General features: G+C 33.6%; 2 protein-coding genes across 2 annotated transcripts; one reads left to right on the forward strand and one right to left on the reverse strand.

Moving 5' to 3' along the window:
• Nucleotides 1-1,876: 1,876 nt before the first annotated feature.
• LOC111992574 (REF/SRPP-like protein At3g05500) lies at nt 1,877-4,766 on the reverse strand. The gene is made up of 3 exons (XM_024024452.2): nt 4,462-4,766; nt 3,214-3,435; nt 1,877-2,667 (listed from the first exon to the last, which is right to left on the reverse strand). The coding sequence occupies exons 1-3, from the start codon at nt 4,498-4,500 to the stop codon at nt 2,035-2,037; spliced, it is 894 nt and encodes a 297-aa protein (XP_023880220.1). The 5' UTR covers nt 4,501-4,766; the 3' UTR covers nt 1,877-2,034.
• A 7,664-nt stretch (nt 4,767-12,430) lies between these two features.
• On the forward strand, nt 12,431-12,823 carry LOC111992557 (rapid alkalinization factor). The gene has a single exon (XM_024024439.2). The coding sequence runs from the start codon at nt 12,431-12,433 to the stop codon at nt 12,821-12,823; it is 393 nt and encodes a 130-aa protein (XP_023880207.1).
• Nucleotides 12,824-19,204: the final 6,381 nt, after the last annotated feature.

The raw sequence follows: 19,204 nt of genomic DNA on the forward strand, positions 1-19,204 counted from the left end.
CGCTCCAAAACACGCGGTCATTGGCCAATCCTCATTCACCCTAAGGCCAACCCTCGCTATCACAGCTCGGGGGTGCCGGGCTTCACTACTAAGTTATGATCGGCATATTTTTTACCGAGCATGTTCGGAGGTGTCATTAAACGGCGCATCAACTTTGTTCGGCTCAAAGAAGGCCCTCCAAGCGCCACTACCTAGCTCTAACCTGAAGTGGGCACCAAGTCCCAAAGCCACCCAGGCCTAGACTCACACTTACCATCCCCCTAATTGGACCCTCCGTAGCACTAAGCGCGCACTAACTCTGCCGAGCTGCCGACGAAGGTGGGAACCAAGTCCCAAAGCCACCCATACCTGACCTCCCACTTAGAGAAAATCCTACTGGACCCTCTGTTGCACAAACATGAGAGCATTGATAACCTACGCCTGAGCTGAGCACTATAAATAAGAGGGAAGGATAAGAAAGGGGGGTTGGTCAGAAAAGGGGAGGGAAGAGAACAGGGGTAATAGAGAAGCAAAACAGAGAATCCGAGAGGAGAAGGAGGAAAGATTGTGTTGCCGAGAAAGAGAAAAGTGATCTCATTGAGTCCTTAGTTGTAGAACTACCCATAGTAGGAAATTCAGCCCAACAAACAAATAAGTTGTGAGCCCAAGTGGGGCTGAGCCCATTGGCCTCATTTGCGACCCGCACAATAACAATTATGGAGAATGATTACATGATTTCTTGTGTTTCTCTTTAACATAAGCCTCTATTTATACTCATAGGGTTATGTTTGATAAAAAAACATGTATGGAGAGTCAAAATGTTTCATAAAACCATTCACAAAATTTGATACCTCTTCAAACATTTAGAACAATTACTAGAAAATTTTGCAAAAAATCCTATTGGTCGAAAGTTCCTTTCAAATTATTGAGTGCCCTTTTCAATCGATCGAACAGGAATCGAATAGCGATTGATTCATCCAAAGGCTCTAGGATTATTTTCTTACCATTTCGATCAATTGAGTCAAAGCTTTGACTAATCGAATTTCGAATTTTCACTTAGAAAATTTCAAAACTTGTATTTTCACTTTATGAAACAATATTCTCCAAACTCAAATATCATTATTACAACCTATCCATGTATATACCTATATATACAACAAAAAGCTCCTCCTTTAAGCATTAGGTTTAGGTATGCTGATTTTGGTTCTACAAGGAATGTGACCTTTCTACCAACTTGGCCGAAATATAGATTTCGATACCATTTTGTTTGCCTGGCTTGTAAGCAAATGTTAAGTTGTTTTTTTCTTTTGGTAAAAGTTTTAATTAGTTTAGTTTGTTTGCCTGGCTTGTAAGCAAATGTTAAGTTGTTTTTTTCTTTTGGTAAAAGTTTTAATTAGTTTAGTTCGGCTAAAAAAACTATTTATAACCTTTCAACTTTTCTAAATATATCCACTTTACTATAAAAACTTGCAATTTACACCCATTCCATTAACATCGGTTATACTTTTGCTATTTACTAACCATGGCAGGCCTCTCTCTCAGTAGAGGGACATCAAAAGAAATGAAAGGTAGTTTAAAATAAATTACTTGAACTTCATAAGTTTGACACCATGTTGTTATCTCTTTCGATTTGACATCCCTACTTAATTGAAGGAAAATTACGAAAAAGACTAGGGAATTGTAAATCACAAGTATTGTTCAAAGAAAACCAAGATGTTGTAAGAGGCTAATCATGAATTGAGATACAATTATTATTATCATCATTTTTTTTTTTTTTTGGTGAGTTGCTAGAGGGACACATTGAGACCATGATATATTGATAAAATTTTCAAAGATTGGGATAACTGAGGCTATGTAATCGAAAACTGAAGGAAGATTGTGCAAGAGAGAGCAGAACTATACATCAGTAATGTAAACTCGTATTATTATCAGAAAGCCCAACAAATATTACTCAAAAAAGGAAAAAGAAAAAAAAAGGAGTAAAACAAATAATTTCTCCACAGGTATTACCATCTCATCAAAATTTACGTCAAAATAACATCACTCTGCAAAACCTTAATGAGCTGACACAGCAGCAGCCTCTTTTTCACTGGAAATCAATAGCTCTGATTCAACTCCATCAGCCCTGGAAACATTATTAGCAATCTTTGGCTCTGATTCAGCTCCATCAGCCCTGAAAACCTTAGCAATCTTTGGCTCTGATTCAGCTCCGTCAGCCCTGGAAACCTTATCAATCTTTGGCTCTGATTCAGCTCCATCAGCCCTGAAAACCTTAGCAATCTTTTCTGTAGGGACCAAGGGAAGGTATGAGGAAACCCTGTACCCCTTCTCTGCAGTGCTACGCACTGTTTGGTTATACTTCTCAGTGCAATAAGCTGCTCCTGGTACAACAACTTGAGCCACTTGGGGGAAGAGAGGGAGCTGATTGAGTTTGTGCCAAGCTGACTTTGCGCATTGCTCAGCCTTTGGTTCATACTTGAAGTATAGTTCCTTGGCAGTTGGCTCGTACTTGGTGTACACAGATTTCGCAAGTCCAGAGGCGGTGTCTACCACCCCAGCACGCTTAACTTCAGAGGCAACAGCTTGAGCAACCACTGGGGCTTTTTGAGCAGCTGAGACGGCCTGGGAAGAAACCTGCTTGATGGTTGGGGGTACGCGGCGGTCCAACTGAATCACAGACTCATCAACCTGCAATTAAGTGAGCCAGCAACAAATTACAAACGGTAAACTCATCAAAGTTATGTTAAATATCAACCAAAAAAGAATTCTTATGGAGGCAGCTGATAATTTATGATAAAGGCTATTCCAGAACCAGTATAAATCATATAGTATCACATCCATGAACATTAAAGATGAGATACATCTCCTAAAATTTAACTGTTATGGGGCAAACTAAGAACTTTGATATCGCTCACCATTACTCTGCAAATTATTTGATAAATAGAAGTATATATTTGAGATAACAGCATTCTAAATTCAAATTGAGGGTGTATAAGTGTGAACATCATGTCTTTCACTAAAAACAATCAGCATGGCCATTTCAGCACTGGGGCTCATATGAACAGTACATGATAAGCAAATAAGCAAATTTGTCGGTACCCATTACAATCCTAATCACACTACATGATAGTAAGACAATAATGATTCAGTAACCAATGATAATCCTAATTGCAATCCATGCTATAATAAGATAACAACTGATTCAATGAGAATGGACTAAGGACTCAGACTCACCTTGCGGTCCACATACTTTAGGACCTCAATAGGGACATCATGAAACTTGTCATACACAGGTCCAACAACACTCTTCACCGTGCCCTCCACGGTCTCAACCCCAGTCTTCAGAGGACCAGACTTGTCCTTGGCATAAACATAAAGGTTGGTGAAGCACATTATGGTGTGAATTGCAGCCACCTGCACGAACTGCAGGTACTTCAGCCTTTGCTCCTCCTCAGTCTTCCACCCATAACAAACAAAACAAAAAAAATCCCATGTCAGCCTTGCAATTCATCATTGTTATTCAATAACAAAAAGGGGCAAGTTATATAGATCTTGGTGTTTCTTATTTCATCAAAAACCCACACCATGTTCAAAAATTGTTGCAATTTAACGCCTCAACGAGTCTCTAATTTTTAGTATATTCTTGCCACCTTTTCCCATCTTCATCCATCCAAATATGAAAAAAAAAAAAAAAAAAGCCAAAATTCAATAAACTGTATTTGACTTTCACAGTTGCCTTCATCGTAAGCTGTGTGTGACTTTCACATGGACCCAATATTGATACCATTTTTATTAAAACCAATCACAACACACTAACTCACTAACTCAGCAATCGTGAAAGAAATTGTGAAACTTATATGGCTTGACAATAGTTGGGGCACAAAATCCTTCATGTAAAAACTGCACCTTTTCTCAAAGTACAATTTTTCAAAACCTCGAAGGTATTATAAAAGTAAGCCAATATTCAATAAACTGTGTTTTACTTTCACAATTGCCAACATCATAAGCTGGGTTTGACTTTGACATGGACCCACTATTGTTACCTCTGTTATTAACACCAATCACAACCTGCTAACTCACTAACTCATGCAATCGTGAAAGAAATTGTGAAACTTATATGGCTCGACAATAGTTGGGATACAAAATTCTTCATGTAAAAACTCCACCTTTTTTTCAAAGTACAATTTTTCAAAACCTCGATTCTTCTGGGTACAAGTTACAATATTTTCAAACACTCCCTACTCTTAATAACTCTTGATATGAATCAATCGCAAACTAAACCAGTATTCATGCAATACATGATAATCTAAAAGTTGATAATTTGCATAATCAATAATTTTATTGTTTTTTTTTCTATTATTCTCAATTACAAATTCAATTCTAAACCAAAAAGACATGAAAATTCAAAATCAAAATCCCAATTTCACAATTCTCAACCCCAAATAAATAAATAAACAAAAATTTAGAATCAGAGGACCGTACCATCTCTTGCTGCTGCGGTTTCAAATCTCCTTCAGCCATGATCTCAGTGATTGAATTAAACGAACAAATAGAAACGCTGAATCAAAGAAATTATCAAACAAACTGTGTTTTTGTAATAGAACAATATTGTGTGCGTTTGTTTGTTTATTTATTTGTTAAAGAGATGGAGATACGAGGTTGTTATTTATACGGAAGAAGAGGCACGAATCTTGGTGCGAAACGAACGAATCAGACGGCTGAGATGGTTGGCGGTGACGCAACGCGGTCTGTGTTTGGCTTAAGCGAAGGTGGGGAACAAGTTAGCGTTGACCCTTAGCTTCGTATTTTATTTGTCCTACTCCCAAATATTACTTTGGGGTTAAGTAATGCACATGCAGACATGCACATTACACACGCTCGGAATTGTTCTAGAATTTTAATTTTTAAAGAGGAACGGATAGGGGATGTCGGGCTAAATTGGCAAATTCAATCTCTAAAATTTGTGAGTGTTTAAATTTTATATTTTAAAATTTTAGAATTTAGATTTGAAATTTCAGAGTTTAAATTTTATATTTTAAAATTTGGGAGTATTTAAATTTTATGTCATGAAATTTTAAAATTTGAATTTTACCTCTTGAAATTCTATTATATTTGCATTAATAGCCTCAATATTTTCTGTTAAGAGGGTAAAATTTAAATTCTAAAAGTTTAGTATAGAATCTAAACATCCCTGATTTTCGGAGGGTAAACTCCACATTTTAAAATCTTAGGATATAAAATTTAAATTTCCTCAAATTTCAAGAGGTAAAATCCAAATTTTATCCAAATTTTGAAATGTGGTATAAAATAGTTTGTAATTTAGCCTCAACAAAATTTGTTTGAATTAATTGAAAATGACAAAGATATTTCCAATTTTGTAATTAAAATAACTTGCACTATGATGGCTCCCATATAGAACAAATTTTTATTTAAAATTTAATGACACGCATCTTTTACTTTTTGGGACTTAAAGTCGGTAGAAATTTGTATTAATAATAAGCCGTATACAATTACAAATAGGTTGTTTCTACCCAAAAAAAAAAAAAAAAAAAAAAAAAATATTTAAAAAAAAANTTTCAGTGTGTGTTTTATTGTGGAGAATTTTAAAACTTGAGAGTTAAAAATACTAAATAGTTTAAATCATATGTATCAAACGTCCCTTAATGGTACTAATTAACTTGATTCATAAATTATATAACCCAACTAATAATTTCCAAAAAGCATAATACTATTGTTTTGGATTTAGATTTGTTTACAATATAATTCTATAAAAAAAAAATCATTTTAGTCTTAACTTTTTAAATTTATTTATTTCGTCTACTTCTGTCCAACCTTACCATTTACTTTCCAAGACAATGTGGTTTTGATGAAGTTAACGGTGAAAACTGGACAAAAGGACTGCATAAAAAATTAATTGCAGTTAACGATAGAAAGGAAAATAAATAAATAAAGAAAAAGATGGTTGTTACTAACCAAAATTTATAAATTTGCTTGATGGTAACAAATAATGCACTAAAGCATCATATGCAAAAACATTGTGTAAAAATAATTTTTTCTATTTTTCAGTGTTTGGTAGCATTACAAAAAAATAAGTCAAATAAACACTATCTTTAGTCCACATAAAAAGTATTGCTTATTTTTAGAAATTTTTTTCCACTAAATTTTTTTGGAAAACAGCTCTATGTCACAATAAGCTAAATAAGGAAAGTTAAAAGATTGTTTTTTAACTCATTTAAGATTACTATCAAATATAGAAAAATAAGATAGTTTTTAGAAAACATTTTTTAGAAAATAACTCATTTTCTATAAAAACATTATTGCTGAAACAAATAGAGCATAACGCTTTATTTTTTTTGCTGAAAAACTTTCTATAAAAATAGTTTTTCACATTTTCCAATGTATCGTAACATAAAAAAAATTAGTTAACGAAAAAATCTTATAACAATAAGACTTATTTTCTATAAGTTGTTTTCCAAAAAAAGAAATTTGGAAAACAATCTCTCTCTCTCATGTGACACATAACTCCTATAAATATTATATTCTTTTCTGATTCAAGAAATAATATTTTTTTTCACTCATTCAGCCTTTCTCAGAGTAAACTCTCTCACTTCTTCTCTTCTCTTTGTTTTTTTCTCTTTTCTCGCACCCTTACTATCGCCTCCTCTGACCTCTTCTCTTTCCACAAATTTCTCTCTCTATTTGCCTCTATTCTCTTTTTTCTCCCTATTTCTTCTCCACTTTATAACACCGTTCTTTGATAAGGTTTTTTTTTTCTCCTTATAGATCGGTCAACAGTTGCATAACAATTTTTAGTATTTATCAAACTATTTGTACATGATTAGTTTGCCAGTAAACTATCTTGCCTATGTGGCATTTTGAACTATTTAAAATGAAACTTATGGGTATAATGATTATTTTAAATTATGAGAAGTATGGTTAATATGTGTGTGTGTGTGTGTATCTCTTTGTTTTTTTTTTTTTTCTCTTCTCACACCCTCTCTATCACCTCTTCTGACCTCTTCTCTTCCCATAGATTTCTCTCTCTATTTGCCTTTATTCTCTTTTTTCTTCCTATTTCTTCTCCCCTCTATAACACCATTCTTTGATAAGGTATTTTTTTTCTCCTTATAGATCAGTCAACAGTTCTATAACAATTTTTAGTATTTATCAAACTATTTGTACATGATTAGTTTGCCAGTAAACTATCTGGCATATGTGGCATTTTGAATTATTTAAAATGGAATATATGGGTATAATGATTATTTTGAATTATGAGAAGTATGGTTAATGTGTGTGTGTATTATGTACGCTACTGTTCCTATACATGAACAAGATGAGTATCTGAGATCATGAAAATTTGACAACTAATTTTGATTGTATCTGTTATCAAAATTTTAGTTTGAAAACCAAATTATTCTTGGTTTTTTTTATTATTTATTTATATTGGTTACATTAGGTGGGTTAACACAATACACATATTATACATGTTTTAAATTATACAAGAAATGTTATAAATATTGTGGATACCAAACACCATAAAACGTTATCAAGTCCATTTTCAAGGTTGTTACCAAACACCAAAAAATGAAATAGTTTTCCAGAAAATGCTTTATAGAAAATGAACAATTTTTTAGAAAAAGTTAATACTAAAACAAACAGAGTGTAAGTGAAAAGAAAAGAAAGGAAATCACTTCTCTAATGTATATTTGGAAACAATAAGAGAAAGAGAAAAGAAAAGAGAAGAATTATCATGCTTTCCTTGGTGGTTTGTAAAGGGAAAAGAAATGATAAAGTTTGGTTACAAAATTAATTATAGCTTAAAGTTACAACCTTACTCAATAAAATAAATATTATTACATATTTTAAAAATCTAACCGATGAATTGCATGTTTTTTATGTTTTTAATACACATGTCAAATTTTATGTTAATCAGATATTATTTACTATACGATAAAGAAGTTTATATTTTCTGCATAATTTTAAACTACAAAAACTTGCAATTTAAACAATTTATTAATGACATAGTTATTGATATTTAATTTTCTAAAAATTTTGCTAGCATTGAAAATGTAAGAATGAGATGTAAATCAATGGTGGATTTATCAAAATTCGCTTTCAATAAAAAAATATTGAGCACAACTAATTTTGTAGCTAAATTTTATCCAAAAAAAAAAAAAAAGAGAAAAGAGCCAACTGTTTCCCACCCTTAACAACATCCTAGGATACCTGCCTCTTTCCATATTCATTCACACACACAGTCAAACCTCCCCAGCCAACGTGCCTTCCTACTATCACGTAGCTTTCCAAACTCAACCATTTTTGAGTTCAATTGCTTCAAAGGAATATTGACATTATTTCCTTTCGAGATTTTCTCCTCAAAGTTTTCTTCTCCATCAATACCACCTTCTCCACCCTCACCACCACCGATGGCTGACTGAGGAAAAATTTGGCCTGAGTTTCAGAAACTACTACCTGTGTGCCAGAATTGTCAATCGGAGACTCTACAATTTTCTTCACGCTACCAGCCTTAACCTTTACATTGATGAAGGGCTGCTGAACATGCATCAACCTTGCCTGCATTGGAGCTTTGACAGCTTCCACATAGGACCTGACAGGATGAGATTTGGGATCTGCTTAGACCTGTATGGAACAAACCTCAATCCACCTAACGCATATTGAGAAGGTTCCAAAATCCTCCTTAATTCAATCCCAAAAGTTCTCCATCCTTGTTGTAATTTTCTGGCCGAAATAATGATAGTACGTTGCCACCCACCTACCTTAAGCTCTGTTACTGCTAAATACTGCCCAAGGAGTTGCACCCCATTGCAAAGTGTAAGCAATATCACCTTCCCTTCATGTGAAAAATTGCTTAGGACTAGCCCCATCCACGGTTTGTTCCAAAGTCCACATAATCCAAAGAGCTGCACTCTTGCTCATAAACATCAATTGCATATAATATTTTCCCCATTTGAAAATCTTAAGGGAGAAAAAATTCCCTCCTTCCTTAATCACCAATTGAAACAACTTAGATTCAATAAAGAAACTTTGAAATCCCCCTATATTGATCCTAAGAAATGCAAACTAAAACAAGATTTCTGGCTAATTCGAGGTAGCCAAGCTCTGCTCATCCTAGGCAAAGAGAGAGAGTAAAAAAACTGACTAATAAAATTTTAAAACTTACTCCTTGACTTTTCATGTCAAGGAATTTATCTTTTTGTCAAAGATTTTAAATTCATTACTCTCAAATCATGTGGGTATAGGAGAAAAAAAAACATATAGTCTTTGATAAGGGGAATTTTTAATTGGAAAAATAAAAGAAGTTGTTGATCTCCAAAGACCCGTAAGCTCTATTATGCATACTGAAGACATCACGAAGATGAAGTTGTCAGTCTCTAAGCTGAAGACTTCACGCAAACTTCACGCAAGATAAATTGTCAGTCTCTAAGCTGAAGACTTCACGCAAGATGAAGCCGTTAAGCTGACGACTTCATCTTACGACCTGATGGCATCTACACCTGGATGGAATGAAAAGCTGACGGGGAGAAAGCTAAAGACAGTAAGCTGAAGGCAGTAAGTTGAAGGTAATAAGCTGAAGAGTAAGCTGAAGATAGTAGGCTGAAGACAGTAAGCATAAGAGGAAGCTGATGAGAAGAAGCTGAGAGGGTAAGCAAACCTCCGTCGGGATCTATTAGTAAGTGACAGTGTTAGGGAGTCACGAAACTCACCGCATAACCGATGAGTTAACCTTAGATAATGAAGATGGATAGCCGACGCTAATAAAGCTGAAGGGAGTAGGCGAAACTGACGACCATAACGTGGTTGTGTCTTGATCACCACGCATGAGTATGTAAGAAAATGTCTTGTCCACGCTTAGTATTAGTTTCCTACAAAGAAAGGATTTCGAATATACGCTCATGAGGATTCCTATAAGGAAAAGACTTATAGCACAAGGAAGAGATGGTCCCTCTACTACTATAAAAGCCCCAAGACCTCACAAATCAAGTTACGCATAATTAATCTCTTCTAGCACTCTAGAGTTGTGAATAAGAGAATTCTCTAACTTGACTGTCGGAGGGTATTTGGCCGGTACTACACTGGTACTCCTCTTAAGGTCTTCAGCTTTTGGTTGTGTAGGTTCTCATTGCAGCATGTGAGGACCGTGTGGCTTATTGACGATTTGTCGGCATCATCAGTATTTTTCTTTTCTCTTTTTTTTTTTTTTTGGATNTTCTTTGAGAGTTTTTGAAGAAAACAACAAAAGAAAACCCCTTTTTTTGTGTGCTTACAAGTTAGGGGGTGTGAGTGTTCAACCTATAGTTTTTTCATGGTAAAACAAAATTTTCCACTTAACAACAGGAATTTTGAGAAAATATATATTAGTATGCCGAGCTAAACCTTATTTTATACTAGTATATGCCTTAATTAGCCTTTTATCTTGGAGGCTATTCTAACTCACTAGTTATTTGGTACTCAAAAAAAAAAAGATTGCTAATTTGTCACTCTTTTTAATAATTTTGTCGAAGACGAATATTAACCAGATGCAATGTTGGATCATCTTTCAACATCATTGCTGAAATTTGGTATCCTTTTGAAAATTACTTGTTCTACTACCACTATCCACTTTACCAACTATATAGCACAATTTTTCCACCCAAAGAAAACCACTAGTGCTTAAATTAATCATTCCCAATAATACTTACTAAAGTGAAAAGGTCAAATTCTAGAAGGTAAAGACCAAGAAGTAGTCAGCACTCATCATACTTATGTCAATATAATTCTTCCACTACTGCATATTTTAAATACAATCATTTTTAATTTTAGCTTTAGATTTACGTAAATGGCTGCTTTTTCAAGATCACATTTTTCACATTGAGTTGTGTAAAAGGGTATAAAATACTTGCTTGACATTTTCATACCATTTTGTAAGGTGATAAATTATTATTGAAGTAACATCATTTTTAGATAAACATATTATTGATATTACTTTTATTATATGTGTTTAACTAGCTTATATTTTGGCGACTTGTAAATTAATTTAAGCAAATAATAAACTATCAAAATATAATCTAACTAAACGCATTCACATCAACCATTGTGAAAATGATATTTTAAATCATGCATAGAGGCATAGCAAATTTATTATGTGTCTAAGAGTTGTATCTAAAGATCAAGATCAAAAAATTGCTTCAAAAACTGCTTAAGAAAACTGCAATTGTTGTTAGCTTGAATACAATTGACCAACTGAGTTTCAATTAAGCTTGCTTGCATGCTTAACACTACTTGACCGATCAAACCTCAGGATTACAAAATTTTAAATCCAAGCGTGTGATCAACTTAGGCCTTAGTATATGTGAATTGTGCCCTACACATTCAACATATTTAAGGACCACTTAAGTTAACCTTAAAAGAGATTGAGGGGAAAGTTTGATGCTTATGATATGCACCTAGGGTTATATGCCAAGTGAATCTCTGTTGCCAAATACACTAAAGATTTTAAGTTTGGTAATAAGTTGAAAACTACTACAACTTACACACAAACAAGTTGTTGCTATAAGAACTTTCAAGTTGATATTTGAAGTCACAGACTGGAGTATTTGTGTGAAAAAAAAAAAAAATCCATTATGAAAAAGTTCAATCGAGTTGAAGTTTCTTGGGGTTACAATAGTAAGTTTTACTAGAGAAAACAAATTAGGATTAATTAATATTATTTGTAAACTTCAATTTCATTAGTGGATTCTTCCATTGAAGGTAAGCATTCTTAGAGGGTTTTCTTTTTTAATTATGTCGTTGTTTCATTTATTTTTCTACTACTCATTATTACAATATTAATTATGTGCATTGTTTAGTTGATTCTGAATCCAAAATATCATAATTGATTAATTAATTGAATTGGATTAATTTGGTTAAATCAATCAAACAATGTCTAAACAATCTAACAATAACAAATTAAACCCTAAGGTCTAAAAATGTAACAAAGCAAACCCTAAGCCTATATAATTAAATTGCTAAACATAATATAATGCAACTACACTTAAATAAAACTTTTTTTTTTTTGGGGTTGAAAAATAAAGTTATTTAATTCATTACTTTCAAAGTTATAAGATTTAATAATTTATTAAGCTCTTAGACTTTAGGGTTTCTTTTATTTGTTTTCCCAACAATCAAATGGCATAACTGTAAATAACAGCTAAAACCAATCCCATTAGTTCACTCGATGCCAGTTATAAGTCCCTTTAACTTCACAAACCATCCGTAGTATCTTCTTACCTCTTTGTCTAGATGTCCTAAAGCTCAACTTGAGAAGAAAACAACAAAAGAAATATAGCCATAGAATAACACACAACCACAAGAAAGAGAGAAAGAAAGCAACCAGTCCCAAGAAAAACCCAAGAACCCAAAGAAAAAAGAAGAAGAGAGAAGCTTATTCTTTGTTCTTGTTCATCAAAAAATAATGGCTAGCTTTTTCTATTCCTCATCATCAACCGTACTTGGGATCTGTGCAGTGGTCATGATCTTGATCCTCAGCTCATCATCATCATCCACCGTCCATGCAAGTGATGGGTCCCACTTGGGTTGGATACCCACAGCAACAACAAGATCAGCTTGCAAGGGCACCATAGCTGAGTGCATGAATGCTGGTGGGTTAGGAGAGGAAGAGTTTGACCTGGACTCTGAGATCAGCCGGCGCATTCTAGCCACCAGCAGCTACATCAGCTACGGTGCGCTTCAGAGGAACACTGTGCCTTGCTCTAAGCGTGGGTCCTCCTACTACAACTGCCAAGCTGGCTCTCAGTCCAACCCTTACAGCCGTGGCTGCAGCGCAATTACAAGGTGCAGGGGTTAATTTGTTTATTTTCTTTTCTTTTTTTTTGGTTTTTTATTTTTATTTTTATTTTTATTTTTAATTTTAAGATGGGGTTTGATTAATTGTTATACATGAAGAAAACGAAAGAGATTGGGATTGGTGGTGATGGATCATTATTGTTGTTGTTGTTGTTATTGACATATGTTGTTATTGTTGATGGAAATATTGTTGTTATAATTATATTTGGAATATGTCTCTGTACAAGTCTTTCTCATAAGATCTATCTAGACTTTTATTTTTATTTTTATTTTGTCCGTGCTTTTGTGTTATGGTTAATGGGTTTTGTTTTTTTCCTCTGTTTATTTGGTTATTTTGGATGAAAGATCTGTGCTTTAGGCTTTAGCTGTAATTGTTTTTGAAATGTTGGGCTTTGTGGTTTTAGTGTAATTTGCACTTATTTTTGTTTGTGGTTTAATTTGTTTGTCATGCATTGGCTCTTTGGAATAATTTTGGATTTTTTGTATATTTGTTTCTGGTTAATATTTGAGTTGTGGTATGTTGGGATTGTTTATACTCACCGACATTACTATTTTTTATAAAAGGGTTCATGATATTTATTTACTATTTTTTAATAGTGTACTTGGCAGAAAAAGAAAGGAAGTTACTGTTTATTCAGGAATTAGGTGTGTATTGATGTGGTTTAATTTAATGTCCTTGGGAAATTCAGATGGATTGGTCCACCAACTCAAACACACATTTTTAGTTTTTAAACAATATTACATGTATTTTCATTCACTTTTTCACCCACATATATTTGCACGGATGTTTTCAAACAACAAAACATATGTTTTCAAACACATGTACCAAACACCAAACAATTTTTGTTAACTTGTTTTCCCTTTCCTTTCACCTATTATTTGTTGAAAATATTGTCTTCTTGCTTCTTGGTTGTTACTCTTCCTGTGGCTTCTGTTATTTTTATTTTTATGATTATGATTTAGGTCTAAATTTTGAATTCTATTGGGACTTGTGTTTGGTGGGATTTTGTTAGTCTGGAAGCCCTCTTTTTTTTTTTTTTTTCCAAATTTGATTGCTGGCTTCCTTTTTACTTTTTTCTCAGTGAAGAAAAAGGTGCAACATAGAATAGAGTAGGAAAGAAATGAAGAAAATAAAGTAACAGTAAAAGTACTAGTCACAGAGAAAAGTAGAGAATCCATGAGTTGTAATGACATCAAAGATGTGTATTTAAAGAATATAGAAGGCAACTTCAAAAGTACTTGGCACCAAACCAGATAATTGAGAATACTATTGGTCTCTATTTTGTAGTACAAATTATGATTCATAATGGTACTGTGGCTGCAAATTTGAAATCTTGTGAACACAATGAAATCTTTGGCAAAGATACAGGGTAAAAGTGTTAAAGTGGGTAAAGAAGGGGTACATGTTTGCCACTTAAAATTTAGGGGTTTTTAAACAGTTAGCAATTAGCTCTTGAATATTTTGTCTATGCACTAATTTAATTCTTGAGAGCACTGTTTTTGTGAATAAATTTTCTTGAGTGGCATAATTTGTTGCATCTATTTTTTATTTTTATTTTTTTCATTCTTTTGTATTATGTGTTCGGTATCTCATGCTCTACTTTAATGCTAATTACTTTCATTTCTTTGATGGTAATTAAGAGCTCCTGTTGTCTTGATTATAAATCATTCATAATGATAGATCAAGCAAACGATTATATTATTCTACTAATTAGCATCATCTTTCAAAATTTTAAGGCAATTGAGCTTAAGTGCAAAGCTTAAGAGCAAAGCCAAGCGTGCTTGAGTGAAGGAATTCACTTCTTCATGAAAAACAAAGCAATTGCAATAATGATGGAAGAATATGACAATTATTTGTGTTTAACTATGAAGGCCTATGATCATTTGGTTTGGTGGTGTTCACCTCTATTTTAAAGTTAGATCCAGAAATTCACTTAATGGAGAAAGATATATTTTGACTATGAATTGCCACTTGTAAGTGGATACAGCCTTCTAATTTTGATTGGTACAAACGCAATGAAGGATATCTAATACTTATGTGTTGTGAATCTCACGTTGTAGGTGAGACAAATACAGTTCAATTGAAACTAAAAAAGATCATACATAACCATGTTAGAAACTCAAGGAAAGGAGCAAAGAAAATAAAGCTATGAGTTGGACATCACCAATTGTATCAATAAAATAATAGGGTGAAAAATAAACGTTATAAGTGTCTCCATCACCATTGTACACCAACCTAAGTCTATGGATGCTCAATCCACCTACCAAGAGCATAGCATTTATCATAATCCAACTGGTTAAGGTAGAATCTTTTTTGCTGTCCAATTGAAATTTGTGACATATTTAAGTCATCCACGTGAGGTGTGTGATTGTATAATTCAAAAACAATTGCCTAGTTGCAGAGCCATGAGTTCCCTGTAGATCGTGTTTCAGACGTCCCAATAATCTAAGGGAATCGGAGTTCAAAATTTCTAGGTGCATTTTGGTTTTGATTGTACTGATGGGGTCCTTGACACGATAACATTCACCAAATTATTATAATTTTAACCCATGGTGTGGTCCACTTTGACATGGACAATTTTATGCAAGGGACAAGGGCCCTCTATGATTAACCTTTTTCATCTGTTGAGGTATCTCTTTCTTCTTTTGTAAAAGATTTGAAAGATCCTTAAGGTAACATCTTGATTCACTTTTTTCAACCAGTAACAGTGATAATGAGAAAGTGGGTTATTATTATATGTGTAAGATGGTGACTTTATGAATGGTAAGGAATAAAGGTCCATCAAATAATGTGAACCAAAAAGGACACATTGTATGTTAGGATGATTATTATTTGACCAGTATTGCGTTTACATGTGTAAGAGATCTGTAATCTTTGAAGGATTTCAAACTGAGTTGTGGAAATTTTGGTTTGCAAAAGCTATTGGAGGGCAAATGCAATTCCAGACTGACTATAGTTCTAACCTTCTAGGGTTGAGTCCTTAAATGTGGACAATTTCCAAATTTCAAATTAATAAGATTATTTATAATCCATCACCATTCATTTCCAGGTCCATAGAGTTATTCCATTCTAGGTCCATAGAGTTAAAATGAAAAAAAAAAAAAAAAATGCAAGGCTTCTATTCAATGTTAATTCATTTAACCAAATTTGAGAACAGAATATAGTTTGTCATGTGTCATTTCATATTAGGTTCAATGCACTAGAACATTGGATGGCCAAATCGACGGAGTATAGATTCCACAATTACTCTCTTTTAAGTCAGATTGCACCGGTCCACAATCAAAGAAGTAAAGATTCTACAATCACTCTCTTTGATGTCAGATTGCACTAGAACATTGGATTGCCAAATCGAAGAAGTAAAAATTCCACAATTACTCTTTTTTGAGGTCAACCACCATTCCTTTCAAATTCCATAGAGTCTATAGAGTTATAGAGAAAAATGGCAAGACTTTCATTCAATGTTAATTCATTGAACCAAATATGAGATAATATGAGAACAGATTACGAATTTGACATGTGTCATTTTCGTATTAAGTCCAATGCACTAGAACATTGGATGGCCAAATCAAAGGAGTAAAGATTCCACAATTACTCTCTTTGAGGTCAAATTGTACTAAGCCAATCAAAGAAGAAAATATACAATCACTTTAGGTCAGATTGCACTGAAGTCCACAATCAAATAAGTAAAGATTCTACAATCACTCTCTTTGAGGTTAGATTGCACTAGAACATTGGATGGCTAAATCGAAGAAATAAATATTCCACAATCACTCTCTTTAAGGTCAACCACCATTTCTTTCCAGGTCTATAGAGTCCATAGAGTTATAAAGAAAAATGGCAAGGCTTTCATTCAATGTTAATTCTTTGCACCAAATATGAGATAATATGAAAAAAGAATACAAGTTTAACATGTGTCATTTTCATATCAAGTTCAATGCACTAGAAGTCTAGAATATTGGATGAAAACCCAAGAATTAAAGATTTCACAACCAGTCTCTTTGAGGTCAGATTCACTATTTTTGAGCTTTTCATGACAGCCAGAAAGTTTTGAGGTGCTGGGCCTTCGTCCATAGTGATTACAATGCATGCTCTAGCTCTGGTATGAAACAGTAATTTGTGCATGGTGCCCAAATTGCATGGGCCTCAATACAATTATAGGCCCACCCAAACATAGGCAAGATCCAATTGACAATGGACTAATATCTGAAGGAGTCTGCTGTCCTCTTCTTCTTTCTAAGAATACCATTCCTCTTATAGTTGGTGTTTTTAGCACTCGCATCTGCATTTGCTTGAAGCGATAATGACAGTTGCAACGGGCTGACTTCTCTGATGAAAGTGGCCAACACAACGGAATTGAAACAAATAGTTCAACATTGAAATTTGAAACATTTAGAGTTCAAAAATAAGAATGTACCAACAACAACAAAAAAAAGTACATGTTCATCTCTAACATTAATTTTTAGCAAGTCATGTCTGTACAGCCTCTGATAAATAGAGACAACGAGGCCAAGTAAAAAAAAAAAACCAAAATAGAAATCATCGCCCATTCATATAGCTCATATTAACAACAGAATTTTAATTTTTAATTTTTCTTCTCTCTCATAATTTTTTTTTTTTTTTTTTTTGCTATGATTAAATAAACTACACAATGAACAGATCTTCCCATTTTAAGTGTATGAGCTCATATTACCCATAATGTTAGGACTTCATTTTTTTACCAAGGGAATTGATGGAGCAATACAATTGTATGGCTGACGTAGACGATAAACACATATCCAAAAAAAAATAAAAGGGTATATTATAAATTACACCCCTAAAATTTGGGATATTTAGATTTTATACCCTGTAATTTTAGAATTTAAATTTTAACCTCCTGAAGTTGGGGGTGTTGGATTTTACACTCTGATATTTTAGAATTTGGATTTTACTCCTTAAAGTTTGAAATATTTAGATTGTACACCCCTAAATCTGAAACTCTAGAGTATAAAATTCAAACACTCCCAAGCTTAAAGAATAAAATCCAAAAACTTCTAAATTTAGGAGGAATATCAAAATTCTAAAACAGTAGGGTGTAAAATTCAAACACCTCAAACTTCAGAGGTAAAATCCAAATTTTGAAATTTAGGTGTATAAAATCTAAACACCCCTAAGTTTTAAGGATGTAATTTGTAGTTTACTCAAAATAAAATTAGAGACATCCGTATGGTGTCAACCTAAGTGTCTCTTACACTAAAATTAGGAAGCGTTCTTTTATGGAAATAAATCTAGAGAGTTTTAAGCATTCAATGTGTTACAGATTGTTGTGACATGTAGGTTGGTTTATATTAAATCCTAGTGGCGCGTCATTTAGTTACATGACAATTGTGGAGTGGTAGCAATGTAAACATGGGAGCACATTTACGCTATGTTCGGAAAATGGTGAAAGGGAGGGAAAGATCGAAAGAAGAGAAATGAAAGGAAGTCGTGTCATTTCTTTGATTTGGATGCTAACAAGGAGAAAAGAAAAATGTGGACACAATTTGCTAGGCCCGTTTTTAGCTACTGCCCAATTTGGGCGAAATTGAATGGAAAAGAGAAGTAAAATTTTTTTTTTTTTTATAAATAACGTAAGAATATTATTAATAATAAAAGATTGCCAAACCGATGTACATTGGGGATGTACTAGGGGCACAAATCAAGAAACAAAAAGAACAACGATCAAGAAAAATAGAAAAAAAGAACAAGAAGAAAAGTGAGAAAAAGACCACACTCCAATCAAAGAGTGTATAAGAAAAAAGACTTAAGCTCCAGCAAAAAACGTTCACAACCCTTAAAACTTCTAGCATTCCTTTCACGCCAAATGCACCACATCAAGCAATGAGGCACTAATTCAAACATCAATGTGACTGATGTTGCGCAAACTTTCCTTGACCAAGCCTCAAACAACTCAAGAACAGTATTAGGCATAACTCATTGAATACCAAACAAGCAGAAGACCAAAGACCACAACTCTCGAGCTATAGAGCAATGAAGAAGTAGATAGACCACCGACTCCCCACACCTCTTGCACATATAGTACCATTCAAGCACTATCACTCGTCTTTTACGAAGGTTGTCTGTTATTAAGATCTTACCTAAGGAAGAAGACCAAGAAAAGAAAGCCACTAGGAGAATCTTTGATTGCCATATCATTCTCCATGGAAAGGAAACAAGAGTAGGAGGGTAGAGGATCTATAATAACCTCTAATCTCAAAACCTCTATTCCTTGCAAGCTACCAACAAATCTTATCTGGGCCAAATTCCCGCACTATCGAAGAATAAACCAACCCCATAAACAGTCAAAGGCTTCTTCTTCCTAATCTTGTGGTGGACAACAAATTGCACATTCCTTGTGAAACCTCC

The sequence above is a fragment of the Quercus suber genome, unplaced genomic scaffold (assembly GCF_002906115.3).
Source record: "Quercus suber isolate HL8 unplaced genomic scaffold, Cork oak 2.0 scaffold_51, whole genome shotgun sequence".
Classification (NCBI taxonomy): domain Eukaryota; kingdom Viridiplantae; phylum Streptophyta; class Magnoliopsida; order Fagales; family Fagaceae; genus Quercus; species Quercus suber.

Coding starts and splice junctions, on each gene's coding strand:
- LOC111992574 (XM_024024452.2), bottom strand. CDS start 4,500: ATGGCTGAAGGAGATTTGAAACCGCAGCAGCAAGAGATG. Junction 3,436..4,461: donor AACCGCAGCAGCAAGAGATG/GTACGGTCCTCT, acceptor TATGGGTGGAAG/ACTGAGGAGGAGCAAAGGCT. Junction 2,668..3,213: donor TAAAGTATGTGGACCGCAAG/GTGAGTCTGAGT, acceptor ACTTAATTGCAG/GTTGATGAGTCTGTGATTCA.
- LOC111992557 (XM_024024439.2), top strand. CDS start 12,431: ATGGCTAGCTTTTTCTATTCCTCATCATCAACCGTACTTGGGATCTGT.